This window comes from Pseudophryne corroboree, chromosome 8 (assembly GCF_028390025.1).
Source record: "Pseudophryne corroboree isolate aPseCor3 chromosome 8, aPseCor3.hap2, whole genome shotgun sequence".
Lineage (NCBI taxonomy): Eukaryota > Metazoa > Chordata > Amphibia > Anura > Myobatrachidae > Pseudophryne > Pseudophryne corroboree.
This window is the reverse complement of record NC_086451.1, coordinates 306,411,031-306,436,399: the sequence shown is the minus strand read 5'-3', so window position 1 is coordinate 306,436,399 and position 25,369 is coordinate 306,411,031. Positions and strand designations below refer to the sequence as shown.

Genomic DNA, 25,369 nt, shown 5'->3' with positions numbered 1-25,369 from the left:
GCACTCACATATCCCCCCATTCATGTATCATCAACTAAAATGTGCTCCCCCATTTTGTTGCAACCAAAAGCCGAAAAGAGCTCGGTAAAGTTTGACAGCCCATCCACAGACCCGTACCACGGGATAAGAAGGAATTCAAATGTATACTTCGCAATACCTCGAAGCTTGATTTAAAACACGTACGGCACGATGATACATGACCCCCCAAACATGGATTCATACACACGTGCTTCTGCTATCTCACTAGGTCATACCGTTTTCCCACCTTCTTCTCTTCTCCCCTACCCAATCATAGAAATGTATTATACACAACATATATTTTTCTCTTTTTGAACTGTTTTAGGAAGTGGCAGTTATTGGTGACTGCCAAAGGGTGGACTGTCAAAGTCAGAAAAATATCACGCTGTACATTGCCATATATGCACCTCATGCGTGTGCCCGCTGCACGTGCATGAGCCCTCCCGTGCGTGCGTATACTCGCAGTCGCGTGCACTCGCAGGCGCACGGTATACGCATTTACGGTAGAGTTTGTGTGCGTCTAGCGGGCGACTCGATCGTTACATATTTTAGTCATATAATGTATTTTGTAGATTATGGTCCCTTTGATAGAATCTGAAAGTTTAGTTAATGTAGCATGTTCGGGGACAAAGAGATTCCTCTTTGTTTGATACGAAGGGTCAGACAGGGGTTACACAGTGGTGTTTAGTATCCATCGGAAGAGAATATAATTAGCAATATTCCGGTGTTGGTTTGAAGCGGATTACTCGCTCGGGCCAGCTCTCTCTACTCTTCTCAATGGTTCTCATCACTGATAATCGGGAGCTGGATATCCAGAAAGGCGCTTGCGATTGTTTCCCCTTGTGCGTAAGTTCTCTGCAACCATTTTGTCTCTTGTTAATGTTATAAGCCATTCTCTCTCTCCTTCCCCTTTAAATGTAATTGTGTCTTTGTTGTATTTTAACGTGTAGTAACTCGGTTAGGTATTTTATGTTAGTTTGGTAGTGTATAACTTGTATTGTGTATTCTTTTGCGATTGAACGTTCATTCTCTCCCTTAAAGGTGTTAGAACCTTAGACCGGTAGTTGAGTGTTTATTATATTGCTAAAAGTGTTCTCTGAGCGTCACATACGCTCATACAGCTTTTAAACTAACAAAGTTACACTGTGTTGCATTTACACCTTATCACTGCACAAAGGTTTACAATATAAGTACATTGTTTATGATATTGTTACAAAGGTTTAACCCTGTGAGCATCAGCGCCGCTTGTGATCTCCTCGTGGTCTCGAGCGTCCGCTACGATAGCGTATCATTACGTTAGTCAGCAGCTTATAGCGTGCTTGCCTTTACGCTTTAAGCCGCGAGCGAACGTGCCGCTCGTGCGTCTCGTCCACGGCTAAGCGTTTGTTACGCTACGTGCGTACTCTTACGGTATTCCATACGCCAATTGAGTACTGAGCCTCTTAACCTTTTAGCGTGTTTAATATAGGATATAAATTAGGCTTTATCACTGGTAATGTATGATTGCTATCACCTGTGGTGAGCTAGTTAATTGATAAGAAAGGTGTTTCACCACAGGTGATGGCAATCATACATTACCAGGAAAGTCCAGGAACAGAGCATTTTCTCCCTCATGGAGAGGGTCAGGTAGACAAGTATGGATCTATGCAGTGAGTAAATTAATTGCTTAACTTTACTTGATGCTGTAAATCTGTGGAACATATGTTACAAGAACTATGTAAGGAGTCAATCAATGAAACTCTGATGGACTCCTCATTGCTACATATCACAATCAAAATCTGCCTCTGGGTCTCCAAACAAATGGATAACCTTTCAAGCACATTCATCGGTTCATACAGCACCCAACATGGTTGTATAAATAACCGGTCTAGTGGTAGTGTGCTCTGTCACATGGGAAGAGTCTGCAGGGGTAATTCATTTAATCATAGCCAGGTAAGTAAATATGGGATGCTGTTATGTGAGTGACGCCGGGATCCCACACAGTGAACAGCCCAACGGTCGGCATGCCAACCAACAGGGACTATTCCAACTCACGGGTGTCCACGACACCCATACGGTGCGAATAGAACCTGTGACGAGCGCAATGAGCCACTAAGCCCAGTGTGTGGCAAGCGCAACGAGTACGAAGGGGCTTTCTTGCGCTCACACCCGGGCCATGTAAAGGCCGGGATCCGCGCCGTCGTTATGGTGACTGGCAGTCACATGAACACAAACCTTAAATGTCATGGTAACCAGGTTGATGTAATAATTTAAGTGGCCTAACTCTTGAAGTTTTAACATTTTAGATTTCATGTGTTTGTTTTCTTCACTCGTGAGTAAAATAATTGTAAATGACATAGTAAAAAGAAGTTCTACACACTGCAATATGAACAGAAGATGGAGAATAAAATAAGTACAGTATGCAGCTTGTCTGTTTTTACCTCTGTTACAATATATCCATGGTGCACAAATGGTTTTGGAAAACAATTCAAAACTAGAAACAAAAAAGGTCTAATGCTGCATGTATTTGACATATTATCACACTATATTATAAAAAAAAATAAAAAAAACAACAATTTCATATATTCTACCCATCCTAGTCAAACATGTCACTGTCATGTTCATGGGGGATGCGTTTGGCACCCCAGCTGCTGGCTGTCACCAGAATGCCAAAAAAACCCAAAATTTAGCCCTAGCCACAACCCCCCTCCCCCAAATAAAAAATTTAAGCACTAGCCGCCACCTGAGGAGGGTTAGTGTTAGGATAGGGGGAGAAGGGGGGTTCTGGGGGAGAGAGAGAGAGAGAGAGTGTTAGCCTACTCACCCCCCCAAACGTGTCGGGATTCACGGGTTTGGTCATGTCGCCACCGGCATCCCAAACAACGGGATATCAAACTAAACCCCATTGAGATATTTCAGAATATTACGTGCTGGAGAATCCTGTCCTGGACAGGTTATTTTTTAACCCTCAGCTTCAAAACATTTCTGCAGCTTGTGTGGTCATAGCCTTTGTAGAGACACCATTCCCTAATGGCAGACCATGAAGTACTGATAAGACTGGACAGAGCAGAGTGTGAAAGCACCATAGCAAGAAAGCAACATGGTTGTGTAATCACACATAGACCCTAGAGATTCTCACACTTCCACTGCATCATGACAAAGTAAACAAAAAACAAAAACACAACTGTTCATTTTTGAGAAATATTGCGGATTAAAAGAGGAAAAAAAAATATGAAAGCTGCGTCATTTATTTAATTAAAGGGGAGCCTACAATTTTTAAGCTAACAAAAAAGAGAAAAAAAAGAATACAGAATGTTAATTTAATGACATGCAGAATTATATAACCGTTAAAAGGGGATACTTCTTTCCCTATAAGAAAAACCCTTGCACTGTACAAAGTACAACGTGAAATACAGGTTGAGTAGCCCATATCCAAATATTCAGAAGTACAGAATATTTAGAAATACAGCATTTTTTGAGCTAAACCTTTGTTTTCCGATGGCTCAATGTACACAAACTTTGTTTAATGCACAAAGTTATTAAAAACACTGGTCTAAATGACCTTCAGGCTGTGTGTATAAGGTGTATATGTAACATAAATGCATTCTGTGCTTAGACTTGGGTCCTATCGCCATGATATTATGGTATGCAATTATTCCAAAATACGGAAAAATCCGATATCCAAAATACTTCTGGTCCCAAGCATTTTGGATATGGGATACTCAACCTGTAATAGTAAATCCTCTCTCAAAATCCAGTGTCTGTTCAAAATCTGGGGTGTCTGTTCACTGCCGGCAGCTCACACTGTAGTGGATGTGTAAATGCTAGCATAACTGGCGGCAGTTTATAATAGGATTGGACATCTAATCTAAGTTAGCAGGTTAGATAATACAGTTCAAGTTACTGTACTGCCTTCTGCAAACAAGCTGCAGTGAGAAACAACCGTGGGGAATGAAAAGACCAGCTGTATTTACATGGATTGCGGAGTGGTGATTACCCAAATTTCACAAGGCAGTAAATTGTTAGTTTCTTCCTTCAGGTGAAGAACTTCTTTAATATATTGTGCGGACCTGGTTTAATGTACATGCCAGGGTTACTGAAGCCAATAAACTCTTGCATGAAGCACTACAACAGCCCTCAGAAAATGACATAGATCCACCTTTCCAAGCAGCACACTGTTAGGATCATGCTGCAGCCACTGTAGGACCGTGTGGTGCAGGTAAGCTACAGTAAAATGCAACCTATATGATGGCTAGTTTCTAGATAAAGGGATAATACAGAAATCAAGCTGCTGAAAAAATGTTCCAAGTGGAGCATCTTCTGTACTCACCACATGCGATAGACCAGTACACCTGAGAATCAGGGGTTTGGTGGAGAATTCTAAATGGTGCTACTTTAGCAGTTGAATCCATTACAGCATCAAGAGTTCCAACGAGAAGACCTGGCCAGGAGATGGAAATACAAATGGTTAGTCATTAGTATAGGATATACACAACAGACAGATAAAATGATAAAATACATAAAGAGAGTCTGTCATTGTACTTTAAAGGGGGGTACACACGGAGAGATCAGTGTTTAAAATCTAAGCAATCTGACTAGATTGCTAGATTTTAAGCACGGATCTGCCGTGTGAATGCCCCCCAGGGATAGCGCGCATCGCTATCGCCGGTGCTAGATTGAGCCTGCATACAGGCTCAATCTAGCGGATCGCTCACTTCAGCGCTGTGTGAAGTGAGCGCGCCCCCCCCCCCCTCGCTCAGCCTATCATGCTGTGCTGAGCGGTCTGTGTTAAGATCGCGCAGCACACATCTCTCCCATCAGTACCCCCCTTAAGAGTTTCATACGATTTTACTCATGAAGAAACAATAGAACAGTGACATACATTTTTCACACATACATCTGAAAACACACAAGAAAAAAAAAATCATTGTATTTGCAATCTGAAAACACATACAGATGTGTCCTCCTACATCCTTGCTGCAGTCACATTAAACAGCCCTTCTAGTCACGCCATGGAGTGCCTCGGTAGCTCAGAGCGTCTTTACATGTGACTTTTTCAATTTAAATGTGTCACATTGTGCATCATATTCATATAGCAATTAGCTTATGCTGATTAAAATGATATGCAGCATGCCTATATTGTGTGTGACCGTAGCTGTATCTGCATACAAAATTCTATGTTACAGTGTTCTCCTGGAGATCACTGTAACATACCATCTCATATACAGATATAGCTGCAGTCACACAGAGAATCTAAGCATGCCACATATCATTTTAATCAGCATAAGCTGCTTGTGCGTACACGTCACACAGCGATGCGAATAAGGCACATTTTCTGCAAAAAAGAGATGTTTGACGGGTATGCGGTTAGCATACCGAAAGTCGGGATCCCAGTGGTCACAATACCAACGTCGGGATCATGAAAGGGGCACCATACCGGCGAGGTAGGCGATTCCTTCTCTATGGGTGTCCACGACACCCTTAGAGGGAAAATAGAACCTATGCCAGAGTAAACACCCTTAGGGTAGGAGGGTGGGGATTTTACCAGGATGACACTATCCGGTATGTGATTGCACTGGTCTGATTCCACCATTACAGTCCAGATTTTAAGCATACCCATGCTCGAGCCCAGATGGTTAAATCAAACTGACTGAGGTACTAATTAAGTCACCTGTGCTCAAGCCTTGATGTCCTTAAAACCTGTACTGTAATGGTGGAGTTTGGGAAACTTTGATTAAATGAGTGCATAGGGACATTATGGGTTATGTGGATTTGTTTTGCCAGGGATGGTGAGGCTCTCCATCCATAGCTATTTAACTTTTGAGAAGTTGTACCAGACGTGCAGGAATGGACCCTTTGCACACAATTTCTCAAACAAATGTCACATGTATTTACTAAAAAAATCAAAACATGCTGTGAAGAGTAATACAACATAACACCATCTACAGAGAAATTTACTTTGACATTTTCTTTTAATACACTACATCAGAGGTTCTCAAACACAGTCCTCAAGGCACCCTAGCAGTCCGGATTTCAAGGATATCCATGGTTGAGCACAGATGAGTGAATCACATTGATTGACGTACTAATGAAGTCATCTGTCCTTATAACCTGGATTGTTAGGGTGCCTTGAGGAATGCGTTTAGGAACCTCTGCACTACATGGCTAAAAGTATGTGGACACTCCATCTACCTAGTGCAGGTATTCCCAACCTCGGTCCTCAAGGCACACTAACAGTGCAGGTTTTAGTAATATCCAGGCTTCAGCACAGGTGCTTAAATCAAAAACAACTGAAGTTCTAATTAAAGTCACCTGTTCTCAAGCCTGAACAACACTAAAACCTGGACTGAAAGGCTGGGGCCACACAGAGTGGCACAACGAGTCCTGTTCAGCGGGACCCGCTTGGTTGGAAGGAGTCTGCACAAGGACTCCTATGCGGCCGTCTACACATATGCGGCGGTGCCACAGCTGACAGATCCAACCGCAGCATGCTGAGGTTGAGCCGGATGACAGGACGACGGGATTTCAAGTTGAACACATACATTTGAATGTATGTGTTCACACAGTGCAGCTTTGTCGCACTATGTTCTATTTGAAATCCCGTCGTGGCACTGGCCGGATACCGTTCTGCGGCATCCGGCAGAACAGGATCCGTCTGAACACAAAACCCTTCTTCCAGCAAAGCGGGTCCCGTTCTGTAACGCTATGTGTGGCCCCAGCCTTAATGCGCCTTGAGGACTGAGGTTGGGAATGCCTGACCTACAGCCTCATTCATTCCTGATCACTGTTGTTTTCGCACAGCGGGCGATCAGGTACTAACTGTGCATGCACCGCAAATGCGCATGCTCGTCGGACAACAACAAAGGGCATCGCCGGTGAGCGATAAACAAAATATTGAATCGCAAGAGCGTTTGCAGGTGATTGACAGGTGGAGGCCGTCTGTGGGTGGTAACTGAGAGTTTATTGGGAGTGTCTGGAAAAACACAGGCGTTCCCAAGTGTTTCTGGGGGGAAGGGGGGGGGGGGGGGGGTCTGACGTCAGCTCTGGCCCCGATCAGCCTGTTCTCATCGCACTGGAGGAGTAAGTCCTGGGCTCTGCACACGGTGGATTTTTGCAGCCCGGCGTACACCTGGGATTGCACACTTGCACTGCAAATTTACACTCCCCCTGGAGGCAGCTCCTACCTGAACACGGGACAGCTAAGTTTGCAGAACTGTGATCAGGCCTGAATCCCTGAATCACAGCCACATTCATTGATTGCTAACAGGTGCATAAAATCAAACATATAGCAATGTAATCTCCATAGTCAAACATTTACATTAGAACGGTTTATTTGGAAGTGCTTAAGTAACTTTAAATGTGACAATGACATAGCATGTGACCTTTCCAAAGAGTCAGTTTTCAAATGGAACATCTAGCAGCAAAAACAATTCTGGCAAGCAGTAGCTCACACAGGATCACAGAACAGAACCACAGAGTTCTGATGCACAAAACGATGTCAGCACAAGAACTGTTTGACAGGAGATTCACGGGTTGCGTTTCCATTGTCTAATAGGGGCTCACATGCCACAGAGCGCCATGTGCAATTCCAATCATTGGATGGAATGGTGTAACGCACACTACCATTGAAAAAAACACTCAATGGAGGGACCATGGGGATTATACCAAAGCTCCCAAACGGGCGGGAGAGTGCGGATGACTCTGCAGCACCGAATGAGAGAACTCCAGGTCCTCTTTAGCCAGGGTATCAAATTTGTAGAATTTTACAAACGTGTTCTCCCCCGACCACGTAGCTGCTCGGCAGAGTTGTAATGCCGAGACCCCTCGGGCAGCCGCCCAGGATGAGCCCACCTTCCTTGTGGAATGGGCCTTGACAGATTTAGGCTGTGGCAGGCCTGCCACAGAATGTGCAAGTTGAAATGTGCTACAAATCCAACGAGCAATCGTCTGCTTAGAAGCAAGAGCACCCAGCTTGTTGGGTGCATACAGGATAACAGCGAGTCAGTTTTCCTGACTCCAGCCGTCCTGGAAACCTATATTTTCAGGGCCCTGACAACATCTAGCAACTTGGAGTCCTCCAAGTCCCTAGTAGCCGCAGGTACCACAATAAGCTGGTTCAGGTGAAACGCTGACACCACCTTAGGAAGAAACTGGGGACGAGTCCGCAGCTCTGCCCTGTCCGAATGGACAATCAGATATGGCTTTTGTGAGACAAAGCCGCCAATTCTGACACTCGCCTGGCCGAGGCCAGGGCCAACAGCATGGTCACTTTTCATGTGAGATATTTCAAATCCACAGATTTGAGCGGTTTAAAATGTGATTTGAGGAATCCCAGAACTACGTTGAGATCCCACAGTGCCACTGGAGGCACAAAAAGGGGGTTGTATATGCAATACTTCCTTGACAAACTTCTGGACTTCAGGAACTGAAGCCAATTCTTTCTGGAAGAAAATTGACAGGGCCGAAATTTGAACCTTAATGGACCCCAATTTGAGGCCCATAGACACTCCTGTTTGCAGGAAATGCAGGAATCGACAGAGTTGAAATTTCTTCGTGGGGCCTTCCTGGCCTCACACCACGCAACATATTTTCGCCACATGTGGTGATAATGTTTTGCGGTCACCTCCTTCCTGGCTTTGACCAGGGTAGTAATGACCTCTTCCGGAATGCCTTTTTCCCTTAGGATCTGGCGTTCCACCGCCATGCCGTCAAACGCAGCTGCGGTAAGTCTTGGAACAGACCTGGTACTTGCTGAAGCAAGTCCCTTCTTAGCGGCAGAGGCCATGAGTCCTCTGTGAGCATTTCTGGAAGTTCCGGGTGCCACGTCCTTCTTGGCCAATCCGGAGCCACGAGTATAGTTCTTACTCCTCTACGTCTTATAATTCTCAGTACCTTGGTTATGAGAAGCAGAGGAGGGAACACATACACCGACTGGTACACCCACGGTGTTACCAGAACGTCCACAGATATTGCTTGAGGGTCTCTTGACCTGGCGCAATACCTGTCCAGTTTTTTGTTCAGGCGGGACGCCATCATGTCCACCTTTGGTCTTTCCCAACGGTTCACAATCATGTGGAATACTTCCCGATGAAGTCCCCACTCTCCCGGGTGGAGGTCGTGCCTGCTGAGGAAGTCTGCTTCCCAGTTGTCCACTCCCGGAATGAACACTGCTGACAGTGCTATCACATGATTTTTCGCCCAGCGAAGAATCCTTGCAGTTTCTGCCATTGCCCTCCTGCTTCTTGTGCCGCCCTGTCTGTTTACGTGGGCGACTGCCGTGATGTTGTCCCACTGGATCAATACCGGCTGACCTTGAAGCAGAGGTCTTGCTAAGCTTAGAACATTGTAAATTGCCCTTAGCTCCAGTATATTTATGTGGAGAGAAGTCTCCAGACTTGATCACACTCCCTGGAAATTTTTTCCCTGTGTGACTGCTCCCCAGCCTCTCAGGCTGGCATCCGTGGTCACCAGGACCCAGTCCTGAATGCCGAATCTGCGGCCCTTTAGTAGATGAGCACTCTGCAGCCACCGCAGAAGAAACACCCTTGTCCTTGGAGACAGGGTTATCCGCTGATGCATCTGAAGATGCGATCCGGACCATTTTTCCAGCAGATCCCACTGAAAAGTTCTTGCGTGAAATCTACCGAATGGAATCGCTTCGTAAGAAGCCACCATTTTTCCCAGGACCCTTGTGCAATGATGCACTGACACTTTTCCTGGTTTTAGGAGGTTCCTGACTAGCTCGGATAACTCCCTGGCTTTCTTCTCCGGGAGAAACACCTTTTTCTGGACTGTGTCCAGAATCATCCCTAGGAACAGCAGACGTGTCGTCGGAAACAGCTGCGGTTTTGGAATATTTAGAATCCACCCGTGCTGTCGTAGAACTACTTGAGATAGTGCTACTCCGACCTCCAACTGTTCTCTGGACCTTGCCCCTATCAGGAGATCGTCCATTTTCTTTGAAGAAGAATCATCATTTCGGCCATTACCTTGGTAAGGACCCGGGGTGCCGTGGACAATCCAACCGGCAGCGTCTGAAACTGATAGTGACAGTTCTGTACCACGAACCTGAGGTACCCTTGGTGAGAAGGGCAAATTGGGACATGGAGGTAAGCATCCCTGATGTCCCGGGACACCATATAGTCCCCTTCTTCCTGGTTCGCTATCACTGCTCTGAGTGACTCCATCTTGATTTGAACCTTTGTATGTAAGTGTTCAACTATTTCAGATTTAGAATAGGTCTCACCGAGCCGTCTGGCTTCAGTACCACAATATAGTGTGGAATAATACCCCTTTCCTTGTTGTAGGAGGGGTACTTTGATTATCACCTGCTGGGAATACAGCTTGTGAATTGTTTCCACTACTGCCTCCCTGTCGGAGGGAGACGTTGGTAAAGCTGACTTCAGGAACCTGCGAGGGGGAGACGTCTCGAATTTCCAATCTGTACCCCTGGGATACTACTTGTAGGATCCAGGGGTCCACTTGCGAGTGAGCCCACTGCGTGCTGAAACTCTTGAGACGACCCCCCCCACCGCACCTGAGTCCGCTTGTACGGCCCCAGCGTCATGCTGAGGACTTGGCAGAAGCGGTGGAGGGCTTCTGTTTCTGGGAATGGGCTGCCTGCTGCAGTCTTCTTCCCTTTCCTCTATCCCATGGCAGATATGACTGGCCTTTTGCCCGCTTGCCCTTATGGGGACGAAAGGACTGAGGCTGAAAAGACGTTGTCTTTTTCTCCTTTATACGGCAATACTTCCATGTGCCGTTTGGAATCTGCATCACCTGACCACTGTCGTGTCCATAAACAACTTCTGGCAGATATGGACATCGCACTTACTCTTGATGCCAGAGTGCAAATATCCCTCTGTGCATCTCGCATATATAGAAATGCATCCTTTAAATGCTCTATAGTCAATAAAATACTGTCCCTGTCAAGGGTATCAATATTTTCAGTCAGGGAATCCGACCAAGCCACCCCAGCGCTGCACATCCAGGCTGAGGCGATCGCTGGTCGCAGTATAACACAAGTATGTGTGTATATACTTTTTAGGATATTTTCCAGCCTCCTATCAGCTGGCTCCTTGAGGGCGGCCCTATCTGGAGACGGTACTGCCACTTGTTCTGATAAGCGTGTGAGCGCCTTATCCACCCTAAGGGGTGTTTCCCAACGCGCCCTAACTTCTGGCGGGAAAGGGTATACCGCCAATAATTTTCTATCGGGGGAAACCCACGCATCATCACACACTTCATTTAATTTATCTGATTCAGGAAAAACTACAGGTAGTTTTTTCACACTCCACATAATACCCTTTTTTGTGGTACTTGTAGTATCAGAAATATGTAACACCTCCTTCATTGCCCTTAACAAGTAACGTGTGGCCCTAAAGGAAAATACGTTTGTTTCTTCACCGTCGACACTGGAGTCAGTGTCCGTGTCTGTGTCGACCGACTGAGGTAAAAGGACGTTTTAACGCCCCTGACGGTGTTTGAGACGCCTGGACAGGTACTAATTGGTTTGCCGGCCGTCTCATGTCGTCAACCGACCTTGCAGCGTGTTGACATTATCACGTAATTCCTTAAATAAGCCATCCATTCCGGTGTCGACTCCCTAGAGAGTGACATCACCATTACAGGCAATTGCTCCGCCTCCTCACCAACATCGTCCTCATACATGTCGACACACACGTACCGACACACAGCACACACACAGGGAATGCTCTGATAGAGGACAGGACCCCACTAGCCCTTTGGGGAGACAGAGGAAGAGTTTGCCAGCACACACCAAAAACGCTATAATTATACAGGGACAACCTTTATATAAGTGTTTTTCCCTTATAGCATTTTAATATATATAGTCATATCGCCAAATAAGTGCCCCCCCTCTCTGTTTTAACCCTGTTTCTGTAGTGCAGTGCAGGGGAGAGTCTGGGAGCCTTCCCACCAGCATTTCTGTGAGGGAAAATGGCGCTGTGTGCTGAGGAGAATAGGCCCCGCCCCCTTTTCGGCGGGCTTCTTCTCCCGTTTTTCTGAGACCTGGCAGGGGTTAAATACATCCATATAGCCCCCAGGGGCTATATGTGATGTATTTTTAGCCAGAATAAGGTACTATCATTGCTGCCCAGGGCGCCCCCCCCAGCGCCCTGCACCCTCAGTGACCGCTGCTATGAAGTGTGCTGACAACAATGGCGCACAGCTGCAGTGCTGTGCGCTACCTTATGAAGACTGAAAAGTCTTCTGCCGCCGGTTTCTGGACCTCTTCACTTTTCGGCATCTGCAAGGGGGTCGGCGGCGCGGCTCCGGGACGAACCCCAGGGTGAGACCTGTGTTCCGACTCCCTCTGGAGCTAATGGTGTCCAGTAGCCTAAGAAGCCAATCCATCCTGCACGCAGGTGAGTTCACTTCTCTCCCCTAAGTCCCTCGATGCAGTGAGCCTGTTGCCAGCAGGACTCACTGAAAATAAAAAACCTAACAAAACTTTTACTCTAAGCAGCTCTTTAGGAGAGCCACCTAGATTGCACCCTTCTCGGCCGGGCACAAAAATCTAACTGAGGCTTGGAGGAGGGTCATAGGGGGAGGAGCCAGTGCACACCACCTGATCCTAAAGCTTTTACTTTTGTGCCCTGTCTCCTGCGGAGCCGCTAATCCCCATGGTCCTGACGGAGTCCCCAGCATCCACTAGGACGTCAGAGAAATGGGCAAAAGGTCCAGTTTTTTCGATTGGTCAAAAAACGGCACTAATTGAATACCCCCCTATGTACGTGTTTGTACTGCCCTGGCTCAGGAGGATACCTGACAGCACTGAACCTTTAGAATTCTGGAGTGCAAAGCATGCTGCATTGATAGTGTTTGTTAGCAAATTTAGACAGTAGGACTGCCATGGATGTGTTGTTTTCTCCCGGGGTTACGGTCATTAGGTCGACCATTATTGGTCGACATGCATTAGGTCGACAGGTTGCTAGGCCAAGATGGTCATTAGGTTGACATGTTCTAGGTTGACATGAGTTTGTTTGTTTTTAAAATTAATTTTTTGTGCTTTTTCATACTTTACGATCCACGTGGACTACAATTGGGAACGGTAACCTATGCCGAGTGCCGCGGTAGCGGTGCGGGGCACCTTGCCCAAAGCATAGCGAGCCATGCGAGGGGACACGGTGCACTAATTGGGGTTCCCGGTTACTCTACGAAGAAAACTACACCACATTTTTTTTTTTAAATCTCATGTCGACATTTTGTCATGTCGACCTAGACCATGTTGACCTAATGACCTAATGACCATGTCAACCTAGCAACCCTGTCGACCTAATGCATGTTGACCAATAGTGGTCGACCTAATGACTGTCGACCCAATGACCCATACCTGTTCTCCCGTACAGCACTGCATATATTGGAGATGCTATAGAAATTAAAATGTTCATGCATCTAAATATTTTCAGGTGGGCCACCTCCATGATTGAAAATATGAGGTCAGCAGCCAAGCTGCTACATCTGTGGACTATTGTGAGGTCAGCGTCAGTTACTATTGTGAGATCATCATTACAACATAGCACGTGCTGAAGAAGATACTGCAACTCAGACTTCAGCTGCAGACCGATGTGAGCTGGATCTCATATCATACGTCTCCCCACTTGTACATATTCAGCCATCCACTTCTGTAGGAGTCAAGTCAGGAAAAAAAGATGAACCTCAGCAAGAGCAGACCCAAGACAGGTAATTAATATTACTATTACTTTCTGATAACTTTCAGGCTAGATATTAGCTCTAGAGCTGCAGAGGCGTGGTAATTAGAGATGAGCGGATTCGGTTTTACTCGGTTCTCAAAACCGAATCTTATTGGCTCACGGATGTCACGTGTTTTGGATAGCCAATAAGATTCGGTTTTGAGAACCGAGTAAAACCGAATCCGCTCATCTCTAGTGGTAATATGTCCTGGTATACATGGATATTTATATACTATGTATGTTTGCTATAGAGTTTATTCCTTATAGTATTTTCAGAGCTTGTTAAGTTTAGGTCCTCATAGGGTTAGGGACTTTTGTTAAAATGAAGTGATAATAAACGGACCCCTAAGTGCAGAGGATGCTGGGACCTGAAACCGCAGGAGATACTGGAACTGCTGGACATGCAGCAAAGTAACATAGCCATGGATGCTGGAACCTGGAACCATCGTGAATACTGGGACTGACAGTTATGAAAGGACATTAAATCGCCATGGATGCTGGAACTGCTGAGGCTTAGTAAATGTAATAGAGTGTGTGAGTGAAAGCTTTTGTATTAGGCGGTTCTCATGCTTGTGTGTTAGGTCCAACGGGGATACAGGGCCCTACTATGGCCATAGATGCTGCATCCACTGAGGATCCAGGGACTGCAAGAAACTGTGGCTTACTAAATCCAGTGTGTGTGTGAGAATTCTTGTGGAGTAGGATCAATGGGAATGCAGGAGCCTGAGTTTGCTGTTGAGGCTGGAACCACCAGGGATGCATGGACTGCAAACACCTGCAGTGTCAAATGCTGGGACCTAAAGTCGTAGAAGATGCTGGAACCACCAGGGGACAAAGGGACCTGATATCACTGTTGAGATTAAAATAGCCAGGGATTCAGGGATCTGGAATCACCACAGATGATGGGGCCTAAAACTGCAGGGGATGCTGGAAACGCCGGGGACAATTGGACCTGATATCGCTGTTGACGCTAGAACCGCCAAGGATACACGGACCTGGAACCGCCACGTACAAATGTGTCTTTTTACATCTTTGCTCTGTGCGCTATAAGTTGCGTTAACCACTACGCGTGAGTGCCACATGATTCAATAATGCCGAGCATCTTATTTTTTGCTATTTTATTTTGTGAAAATGCGTCTTAGTTGCAATAGGCTACACATGCAGCTTCTGCTGATTAAAATGGTATGCAGCATGCCTATATTCTGTGTGTGACTGCAAATGTATTTGCATGCAAACGGTTATGCTACAGTGGTTTCCTGGAAAACACTAATGTGGCAGTTCCGATGCAGATACAGCCGCAATTACACACAGAATATGGGCATGCTGCATAAAATTTTAATCAGCAGAAGCTGCTAGTGCGTCATATTGCATTCCATTGCATCTAAAACATATTTTTGCAAAATAAAATCACACAAAATATGAACGGTGCTACCGAGTAACACCACGTCATAGCATGACTTGAAGCGCTATTTAGAGTGATTGCAGCAAGGATGTAAGAGGACACATCTGTATGCTAGAGGCTACAACCGCCAGGGAGACAGGGATCTGGAACCACCATGGATGTTGGGACCACCACGAATGCTGGAACCTAAAATAGCAGGGGATACTGGAGCTGCCAGGGACAAAAGGGACCAGGTATCACTATTGAGGCTAGAACTGCCAGGGAAACAGGGACCTGGAACCACCACGAATGCTGGGACCTTAAGTCGCACGGGAAACTAGAACCGCCAGGTACAAAGGGACCTGTTATCGCTGTTCAGGCTAGAACCACCAGGGCTACATGGACCTGGAACCACCATGGATGCTGTGACCACGACGAATGCTGAGAAATCGCCAGGGATGCTAGAAACGCCAGGGACCTGATATCGCTGTTGAAGTGGCTTAGTTAATCTACGCGTCTTTTAGGAACTTTAAACCGTAAGTTCCAATGGAGCAAGAACTAACTTAAACAACATAGTCTAGGTACAGCATTGCATAAATTAGTGTTAGATTTGGCATTTGTGATTATACCATTGTCACATTTGTTATAGTTTAAGATTGCTGTTCCAAAAATCTAGCTGTTATAGTGCGAATTCACCCTGCCAACAGGGGCAGGTGCAATGAGATATGAATGCAACACAATGTGAATTTGTTTGTGTATGTGTGTGTGTGTGTGTGTGTGTGTGTGTGTGTGTGTGTGTGTGTGTGTGTGTGTCAGATTGTTTGTGTGTTAGACTGTAAGCTCCTATGGGGCAGGTGCTAATATAAATTACTTGTGTACAGCACTGCATTTTTTGTGACAAAATATCAAGAAATAATCATTGTAAATATGCATGTATATCAGGAACATACACACGCCTCTTATATTTTTCTGGTGGGCCTTCTTCATGGTTGAAAATGTGAGGTCGAACAGCGAAGCAAACTACATCTCTGGTCTTCTGTGAGGTCATCTTTGCTACAAGGAATATAGTGAAGATAGAGTAGAACCGCCAAAGACAGGTAATTAATATTATTATTAATTACTGATAACTCTCAGGCTAGACATTAACTGGTATACATGGATAGTTATAAAATATAAATGTTTGTTGTAGACTCTCTTCCTTCTAGTATTTTCAGAGCTTGATAAGTTTAACTCCTCATAGTGATAGGAATAGCGGGCCAGATCGGGACTGAAATCTGAGCAGGAGATATCTGTGACATCTACTGCTTTACATTTTCAAGAAAAGTATGTAAAAAAATAGGATTTTAATTCCTACCGGTAAATCCTTTTCTCTTAGTCCGTAGAGGATGCTGGGGACTCCAAAAGGACCAGGGGGTATAGACTGGATCCGCAGGAGACATGGGCACTTTAAGACTTTAAATGGGTGTGAACTGGCTCCTCCATCTATGCCCCTCCTCCAGACCTCAGTTATAGGAACTGTGCCCAGGGAGACGGACATTTCGAGGAAAGGATTTTTGTTAACCAAGGGTAAGACACATACCAGTCCACACCACAACACACCGTACAACATGGCATTCAACTAACCAGTTAACAGCATGAACCCCAAAAAATCAGCCACAGGCTGAACCAAAACACAACCTTTGTGTAACCAAAGCAATAACTAACATCAAGTACTGCAGATAGAGTCCGCACTGGGACGTGCGCCCAGCATCCTCTACGGACTAAGAGAAAAGGATTTACCGGTAGGTATTAAAATCCTATTTTCTCATTCGTCCTAGAGGATGCTGGGGACTCCAAAAGGACCATGGGGATTGTACCAAAGCTCCAGACCGGGCGGGAGAGTGCGGATGACTCTGCAGCACCGATTGAGCAAACATGAGGTCCTCATCAGCCAGGGTATCAAACTTGAAGAATTTTGCAAAAGTGTTTGAACCCGACCAAGTAGCTGCTCGGCAAAGTTGTAACGCCGAGACACCCCTGGCAGCTGCCCAAGACGAGCCCACCTTCCTAGTGGAATGGGCCTTTACCGCTTTCGGTAGCGGCAAACAAGTCGTAGAATGAGCATGCTGAATCGTATTACAAATCAAGCGTGCAAGTCGGCTTAGAAGCAGGAGCCCCAATCTTGTTGGAAGCATACAGGACAAACAGCGCCTCAGTTTTCCTGATACGAGCCGTTCTGGCTACATACATTTTCAAAGCTCTGACCACATCGAGAGACTTTGAATCACCCAAGGCTTCAGAAGCCACAGGAACTACAATAGGTTGGTTCATGTGAAATGAAGAAAACTCCTTAGGGAGGAATTGTTGACAAGTCCTCAATTCCGCTCTATCCACATGGAAAACCAAATAGGGGCTTTTGTGAGACAAAGTCGCCAATTCCGACACCCGCCTCGCGGATGCCAAGGCCAATAGCAGGACCACTTTCCAAGTGAGAAATTTCAGCTCAACCTTTTGTAAAGGTTCAAACCAATGTGACGTAAGGAACTGTAACACCACGTTAAGGTCCCATGGTGCCACTGGGGGCACAAATGGAGGTTGGCTGTGCAGCACGCCCTTCACGGAAGTCTGTACTTCTGGAAGTGAGGCAAATTCCCTTTGAAAGAAAATTGATAAGGCCGAAATCTGCACTTTAATAGGTCCTAACTTTAGGCCCTCCTCCACACCAGCTTGCAAAAAATGGAGAAATCGACCCAGCTGAAATTCTTCCGTAGGGGGTTTCTTGGATTCGCACCAAGACACATATTTTCTCCAAATACGGTGGTAATGCTTCGCCGTTACCTCCTTTCTAGCTTTCAGTAGAGTGGGGATGACCTCTCCGGGAATACCCTTCCGAGCTAAGATTTAGCGTTCAACCGCCATGCCGTCAAACGCAACCAAGGTAAGTCCTGGAACACGCACGGCCCCTGCTGTAACAGATCCTCTCTTAGAGGAAGAGGCCAGGGATCTCCTATGAGTAATTACTGACGATCCGGATACCAGGCCCTCTGTGGCCAATCTGGAACAACGAGTATCGCCTGAACCCCTGTTCTTCTTATGATCCTTATCACCTTTGGGATGAGTGGAAGTGGAGGGAACACATAGACCGACTGAAACACCCACGGTGTCACCAGTGCGTCCACTGCTATCGCTTGAGGGTCCCTTGACCTGGAACAATACGTCTGAAGCTTCTTGTTGAGGCGAGACGCCATCATGTCTATTTGAGGAAGTCCTCAACGACTCGTCACTTCTGCAAAGACCTCTTGATGAAGACCCCACTCTCCTGGATGGAGATCGTGTCTGCTGAGGAAGTCTGCTTCCCAGTTGTCCACGCCTGGAACGAAGACCGCTGACAGAGCGCTTGCATGTTTTTCCGCCCAGCGAAGAATCCTTATGGTCTCCGCCATCGCAGCTCTGCTCCTTGTTCCGCCTTGGCGGTTTATGTGCGCCACCGCTGTTATGTTGTCCGACTGAATCAGGACGGGTAGGCCGCGAAGCAGATGTTCCGCTTGAACCAGGCCGTTGTAAATGGCCCGTAATTCCAGAATTTTTATGTGTAGACAAGCTTCTTGGCTCGACCATTTTCCCTGGAAATTTTCCCCCTGTGTGACCGCTCCCCAACCTCGGAGACTCGCATCCGTGGTCACCAGGATCCAATCTTGGATCCCGAGCCTGCGACCCTCTAGGAGGTGAGAACTTTGGAGCCACTACAGGAGAGAAATCCTGGCCCTGGGAGATAGGCATATCTTCCTGTGCATGTGTAGATGGGACCCGGACCACTTGTCCAACAGGTCCCACTGAAAAACTCTGGCATTTCCGTGTCCAGAATCATGCCCAAGAACGATAGCCGTGTTGTCGGAATCAACTGTGACTTTGGCAAATGTAGGAGCCAGCCATGTTGCTGCAGAACCGTCAGGGAGAGTGCAACGTTTTTCAGCAACTGCTCCTTTGATCTCGCCTTTATCAGGAGATCGTCCAAGTACAGGATAATTGTGACCCGTGCTTCCTCGGGGCCGTGGAAAGACCAAACGGCAACGTCTGAAACTGGTAATGACAATCCTGAACAGCGAACCTCAGGTACGCCTAATGAGGAGGATATATTAAGATTTTAAACCTACCGGTAAATCTTTTTCTCGTAGTCCGTAGAGGATGCTGGGACTCCGTAAGGACCATGGGGATAGACGGGCTCCGCAGGAGACATGGGCACTTTAAGAAAGAAAGACTTTGGATCTGGGTCTGCACTGGTTCCTCCCTCTATGCCCCTCCTCCAGACCACAGTTAGAGAAACTGTGCCCAGAGTAGACGGACAGTACGAGGAAAGGATTTTAATTAATCTAAGGGCAAGATTCATACCAGCCACACCGTATAACCTGTGATATACAATCTAGTTAACAGTATGAACAACAACATATCATCGGTCCATAACCGACGAAACTATAACCTAACCCTTATGAAAGCAACAACTATATACAAGTCTTGCAGAAATAGTCCGCACTTGGGACGGCGCCCAGCATCCTCTACGGACTACGAGAAAAAGATTTACCGGTAGGTTTAAAATCTTATTTTCTCTAACGTCCTAGAGGATGCTGGGACTCCGTAAGGACCATGGGGATTATACCAAAGCTCCCAAACGGGCGGGAGAGTGTGGATGACTCTGCAGCACCGACTGAGCAAACAAGAGGTCCTCCTCAGCCAGGGTATCAAATTTATAGAACTTTGCAAAGGTGTTTGACCCCGACCAAGTAGCAGCTCGGCACAGCTGTAGTGCCGAGACCCCTCGGGCAGCCGCCCAAGACGAGCCCACCTTCCTAGTGGAATGGGCCTTAACCGATTTTGGTAACGGCAATCCTGCCGTAGAATGCGCCTGCTGAATCGTGTTACAGATCCAGCGAGCAATAGTCTGCTTTGAAGCAGGGCCGCCAACCTTGTTGGCTGCATATAGGACAAATAGTGCTTCTGTTTTTCTGATCCTAGCCGTTCTGGCCACGTAAATCTTCAAAGCCCTGACCAAATCAAGGAACTCGGAATCCTCCAAGTCCCGTGTAGCCACAGGTACGACAATAGGTTGGTTCATATGAAAGGATGAGACCACCTTAGGTAGGAATTGAGGACGGGTCCGCAATTCCGCTCTATCCATATGGAAAACCAGATAGGGGCTTTTATGTGATAAAGCCGCCAATTCCGAAACTCGCCTAGCCGAAGCCAAGGCTAACAACATGACCACCTTCCAAGTGAGATATTTCAACTCCACTGTTTGAAGTGGTTCAAACCAATGTGACTTAAGAAAACTTAACATCACGTTAAGGTCCCAAGGCGCCACCGGAGGCACAAAAGGAGGCTGAATATGCAGTACTCCCTTCACAAAAGTCTGTACTTCAGGCAGAGAGGCCAATTCCTTTTGAAAGAAAATGGATAAGGCCGAAATCTGAACTTTAATGGAGCCTAACTTTAGGCCCAAATTCACTCCAGTCTGTAGGAAGTGAAGAACGGCCTAGATGGAATTCTTCCGTAGGAGCATTCCTGGCCTCGCACCAAGAAACATATTTTCGCCATATCCGGTGATAATGTTTAGATGTCACGCCCTTCCTAGCCTGTATTAGCGTAGGAATGACCTCATCCGGAATACTTTTTTCCGCTAGGATCCGGCGTTCAACCGCCATGCAGTCAAACGCAGCCGCGGTAAGTCTTGGAACAGACAGGGACCCTGTTGCAACAGGTCCTGTTTTACAGGAAGAGGCCACGGATCTTCTGTGAGCATTTCCTGCAGATCCGGATAGCAGGTCCTTCGTGGCCAATCCGGAACAATGAGTATTGTCCGCACTCCTCTTTTTCTTATTATTCTCAACACCTTGGGTATGAGAGGAAGAGGAGGAAATACATAGACCGACTGGAACACCCACGGTGTCACTAGGGCGTCCACAGCTACCACCTGAGGATCTCTTGACCTGGCGCAATACCTTTGTAGCTTTTTGTTGAGACGGGACGCCATCATGTCTATTTGGGGCAATCCCCACCGACCTGCAATCTGTGCGAAGACTTCCTGATGAAGTCCCCACTCTCCTGGATGCAGGTCGTGTCGGCTGAGGAAGTCTGCTTCCCAGTTGTCCACTCCCGGAATGAACACTGCTGACAGTGCACTTACATGATTCTCCGCCCAGCGAAGAATTCAGGTGGCTTCCGCCATCGCCACTCTTCTCCTTGTGCCGCCTTGGCGGTTTACATGAGCTACTGCGGTGACGTTGTCCGACTAAATCAGCACCGGTCGGTCGCGAAGTAAGGTCTCCGCTTGACGTAGGGCGTTGAATATGGCCCTCAGTTCCAGGATGTTGATGTGAAGATAAGTCTCTTGACTTGACCAAAGGCCTTGGAAATTTCTTCCCTGTATGACTGCTCCCCAACCGCGGAGGCTCGCGTCTGTGGTCACCAGGATCCAATCCTGAATGCCGAACCTGCGGCCCTCTAGAAGGTGAGCACTCTGCAGCCACCACAGGAGAGAAACCCTGGCCCTGGGGGACAGGGTGATCCGCTGATGCATGTGCAGATGTGACCCGGACCATTTGTCCAATATGTCCCACTGGAAAGTCCGTGCATGGAACCTGCCGAAGGGAATGGCTTCGTATGTCGCCACCATTTTTCCCAGGACTTGAGTGCAATGATGCACTGACACTTGTTTCGGCTTCAACAGGTTCTTGACTAGAGTCATGAGTTCCTGCGCTTTTTCTTCCGGAAGAAAAACCCTTTTCTGGTCTGTGTCCAGAATCATGCCCAAGAAGGACAGGCGTGTCGTAGGATCCAGCTGCGACTTTGGAATATTGAGAATCCAGCCGTGTCGCTGTAACACCTTCAGTGAAAGGGATACGCTGTTCTGCAACTTCTCCCGTGATCTCGCTTTTATGAGGAGATCGTCCAAGTACGGGATAATTGTGACACCCTGCTTTCGCAGGAATACCATCATTTCCGCCATTACCTTGGTGAAAATTCTCGGGGCCGTGAAAGCCCAAACGGCAACGTCTGAAATTGGTAATGACAATCCTGTATCGCAAATCTCAGGTACGCCCGATGAGGAGGATATATGGGAACATGCAGGTATACATCCTTTATGTCCAGCGATACCATAAAATCCCCCCCTTCCTGGCTGGCGATGACCGCTCTGAGCGATTCCATCTTGAACTTGAACCGTTTTAAGTAAAGGTTCAGGGATTTTAAATTCAAAATGGGTATGACCGAACCGTCCGGTTTCGGGACCACAAACAGGGTTGAGTAGTACCCCTTCCCCCTCTGAAGCAGGGGAACCTCGGCCACCACCTGTTGAAGACACAATTTTTGAATCGCCTGTAACACTATCTCCCTTTCCAGGGGAGAAGTTGGTAGCGTCGATCTGAAAAACCGGCGAGGAGGCACCTCTTCGAATTCCAGCCTGTATCCCTGGGAAACAATTTTCATTGCCCAGGGATCCACCTGTGATTGAACCCAGATGTGGCTGAAAAGTCGAAGACGTGCCCCCACTGGAGCGGACTCCCTCAGGGGAGCCCCAGCGTCATGCATTGGATTTTGCAGAGGCCGGGTAGGACTTCTGTTCCTGGGAACTAGCTGTGTTGTGCAGCTTTTTTCCTCTGCCCTTACCCCTGGCAAGAAAGGACGATCCACGTACTCTTTTGCTTTTATTTGAACGAAAGGACTGCATTTGATAATGAGGTGCTTTCTTAGATTGTGAGGGAACATAAGGCAAAAAATTCGATTTACCTGCCGTAGCTGTGGAGACGAGGTCCGAGAGGCCTTCTCCAAACAATTCCTCACCCTTGTACGGCAAAAACTCCATATGCCTCTGAGTCGGCATCCCCCGTCCACTGTCGGGTCCATAAGACACGCCTAGCAGAAATGGACATAGCGTTTATTCTGGAACCCAGTAAACTAATGTCTCTGAGCATCCCTCATATATAAGACAGCATCTTTTATATGCCCTAGGGTCATTAAAATGGTATCCTTATCAAGGGTCTCAATATCCGCTGATAAAGAATCTGTCCATGCTGCTACAACACTACAAACCCAGGCCGACGCAATTGCCGGCCTGAGCAACGTACCAGAATGAGTGTAAATGGACTTCAAGGTAACCTCCTGCTTGCGGTCAGCAGGATCCTTGAGGGTAGCCGTATCTTGGGACGGGAGCGCTATCTTTTTTGATAAGCGTGTCAAAGCTTTGTCTACCCTAGGGGAGGCCTCCCACCGTATTCTGTCCTGTGATCGGAAAGGATACGCTGTTAGAATACTTTTGGGAACCTGCAGTTTTTTGTCTGGAGTTTCCCACGCTTTTTCGCATAACTCGTTCAGCTCATGTGAGGAGGGAAAGGTGACCTCAGGTTTCTTTCCCTTATACATGTGTACCCTCGTGTCAGGGACAGGGGGTTCCTCAGTAATATGCAAAACATCTTTAATTGCGATAATCATATATCGAATACATTTAGCCACCCTTGGCTGCAATTTTGCATCATCGTAGTCGACACTGGAGTCTGAATTCGTGTCGGTATCTGTGTCAACTATTTGGGATAGTGGGCGCTTCTGAGAGCCCGAAGGTCCCGGCGACTTAGGGACAGACATGGGTTGACTCCCTGACTGTACCCTAGCTTCAGCTTTGCCTAATCTTTTGTGCAATAAATTAACATTAGCACTTAAAACATTCCACATATCCATCCAGTCAGGTGTCGGCGCTGCCGACGGAGACCTAATATTCATACACTCCCCCTTCTCCTTAGGTGAGCCTTCAACCTCAGACATGTCGACACACGCGTACCGACACACCACACACACACAGGGAAGCTCTTTTCTGAAGACAGGTTCCCCACCAGGCCCTTTGGAGAGACAGAGAGAGAGTATGCCAGCACACACCCCAGCGCTATATGACCCAGGAAAAAACACAGAATGTTTACCTTATGTATAATGTATATGCGCCAATTATGTGCCCCCCCTCTACTTTAAAACCCTCTTTCACAGTGTGTCAAGCAGGGGAGAGTCCGGGGAGCTTCCTCTCAGCGGTGCTGTGGAGAAAAAATGGCGCTGGTGAGTGCTGAGGGAGAAGCCCCGCCCCCTCGGCGGCGGGCTTCTGTCCCGCTCAAAATTACTAATAACATGGCGGGGGCTCTTTTTATACATGTACAGTGCCCAGCACTGTATATATGTGTATTTGCCACCTGAGGTGTTTATTGCTGCCCAGGGCGCCCCCCCTGCGCCCTGCACCCTTACAGTGACCGAAGTGTCTGAGGTGAATGGGAGCAATGGCGCACCGCTTCACTGCTGTGCGTTACCTCTTATGAAGATCATGTCTTCTGCCGCCTCTGAAGTCTTTTCCTCACATACTCACCCGGCTTCTTTCTTCCGGCTCTGCGAGGAGGACGGCGGCGCGGCTCTGGGACGGACGGCGAGGGTGAGACCTGGAGCTAATGGTGTCCAGCAGCCTAAGAAACAGAGCCCTGAAACTCAGAGAAGTGGGTCTGTTTCTCTCTCCTCAGTCCCTCGATGCAGGGAGTCTGTCGCCAGCAGGCTCCCTGAAAATAAAAAACCTAACTAAAATGCTTTCTTTCACAGGAAACTCGGGAGAGCTCCCTGAAAGCACCCAATCTCCACTGGGCACAGTATCAAACTGAGGTCTGGAGGAGGGGCATAGAGGGAGGAGCCAGTGAACACCCAGATCCAAAGTCTTTCTTAAAGTGCCCATGTCTCCTGCAGAGCCCGTCTAACCCCATGGTCCTTACGGAGTCCCAGCATCCTCTAGGACGTTAGAGAAATGGGGACTTGCAGGTAAGCATCCTTTATGTCGACTGACACCATAAAATCCCCCCCTTCCAGACTGGAGATCACTGCTCGGAGAGATTCCATCTTGAATGTGAACCTTTTTAAAACCAGATTGAGGGATTTTAAGTTCAGAATTGGTCTGACCGAACCATCCAGCTTCGGGACCACGAACAGGCTTGAATAAAAACCTTCCCCCCCGTTGTGACAGGGGTACCGCGACAATGACTTGCTGCTGACACAGCTTGTGTACTGCAGCACACACTACCTCCCTTTCCGGAAGAGAAGCTGGCAAGGCCGATTTGAAAAATCGGTGTGGGGGCACGTCTTGAAACTCCAGTTTGTATCCTTGGGTCACAATTTCCAGCACCCAAGGATCTAGGCCCGAGGGAACCCAGACCTGACTGAAGAGCTGAAGACGTGCCCCCACCGGTGCGGACTCCCGCATGGGAGCCCCAGCGTCATGCAGTGGATTTAG

At 47.2% G+C, this 25,369-nt stretch overlaps 1 protein-coding gene across 3 annotated transcripts in view; it reads right to left on the bottom strand.

Annotated features, from left to right (window-relative positions):
- Positions 1-25,369, bottom strand: part of TBC1D8B (TBC1 domain family member 8B) — a 235,323-nt gene that overhangs the window by 165,092 nt on the left and 44,862 nt on the right. For 2 of the 3 annotated variants that reach the window (XM_063937365.1, XM_063937367.1), the window contains exon 2: positions 4,328-4,438. In XM_063937365.1, coding sequence (XP_063793435.1) covers positions 4,328-4,438 — 111 coding nt within the window. Of the gene's footprint in view, positions 1-4,327; positions 4,439-13,351; positions 13,458-25,369 lie in introns of those variants that run through there. The other variant, XM_063937366.1, reaches the window with a different exon arrangement.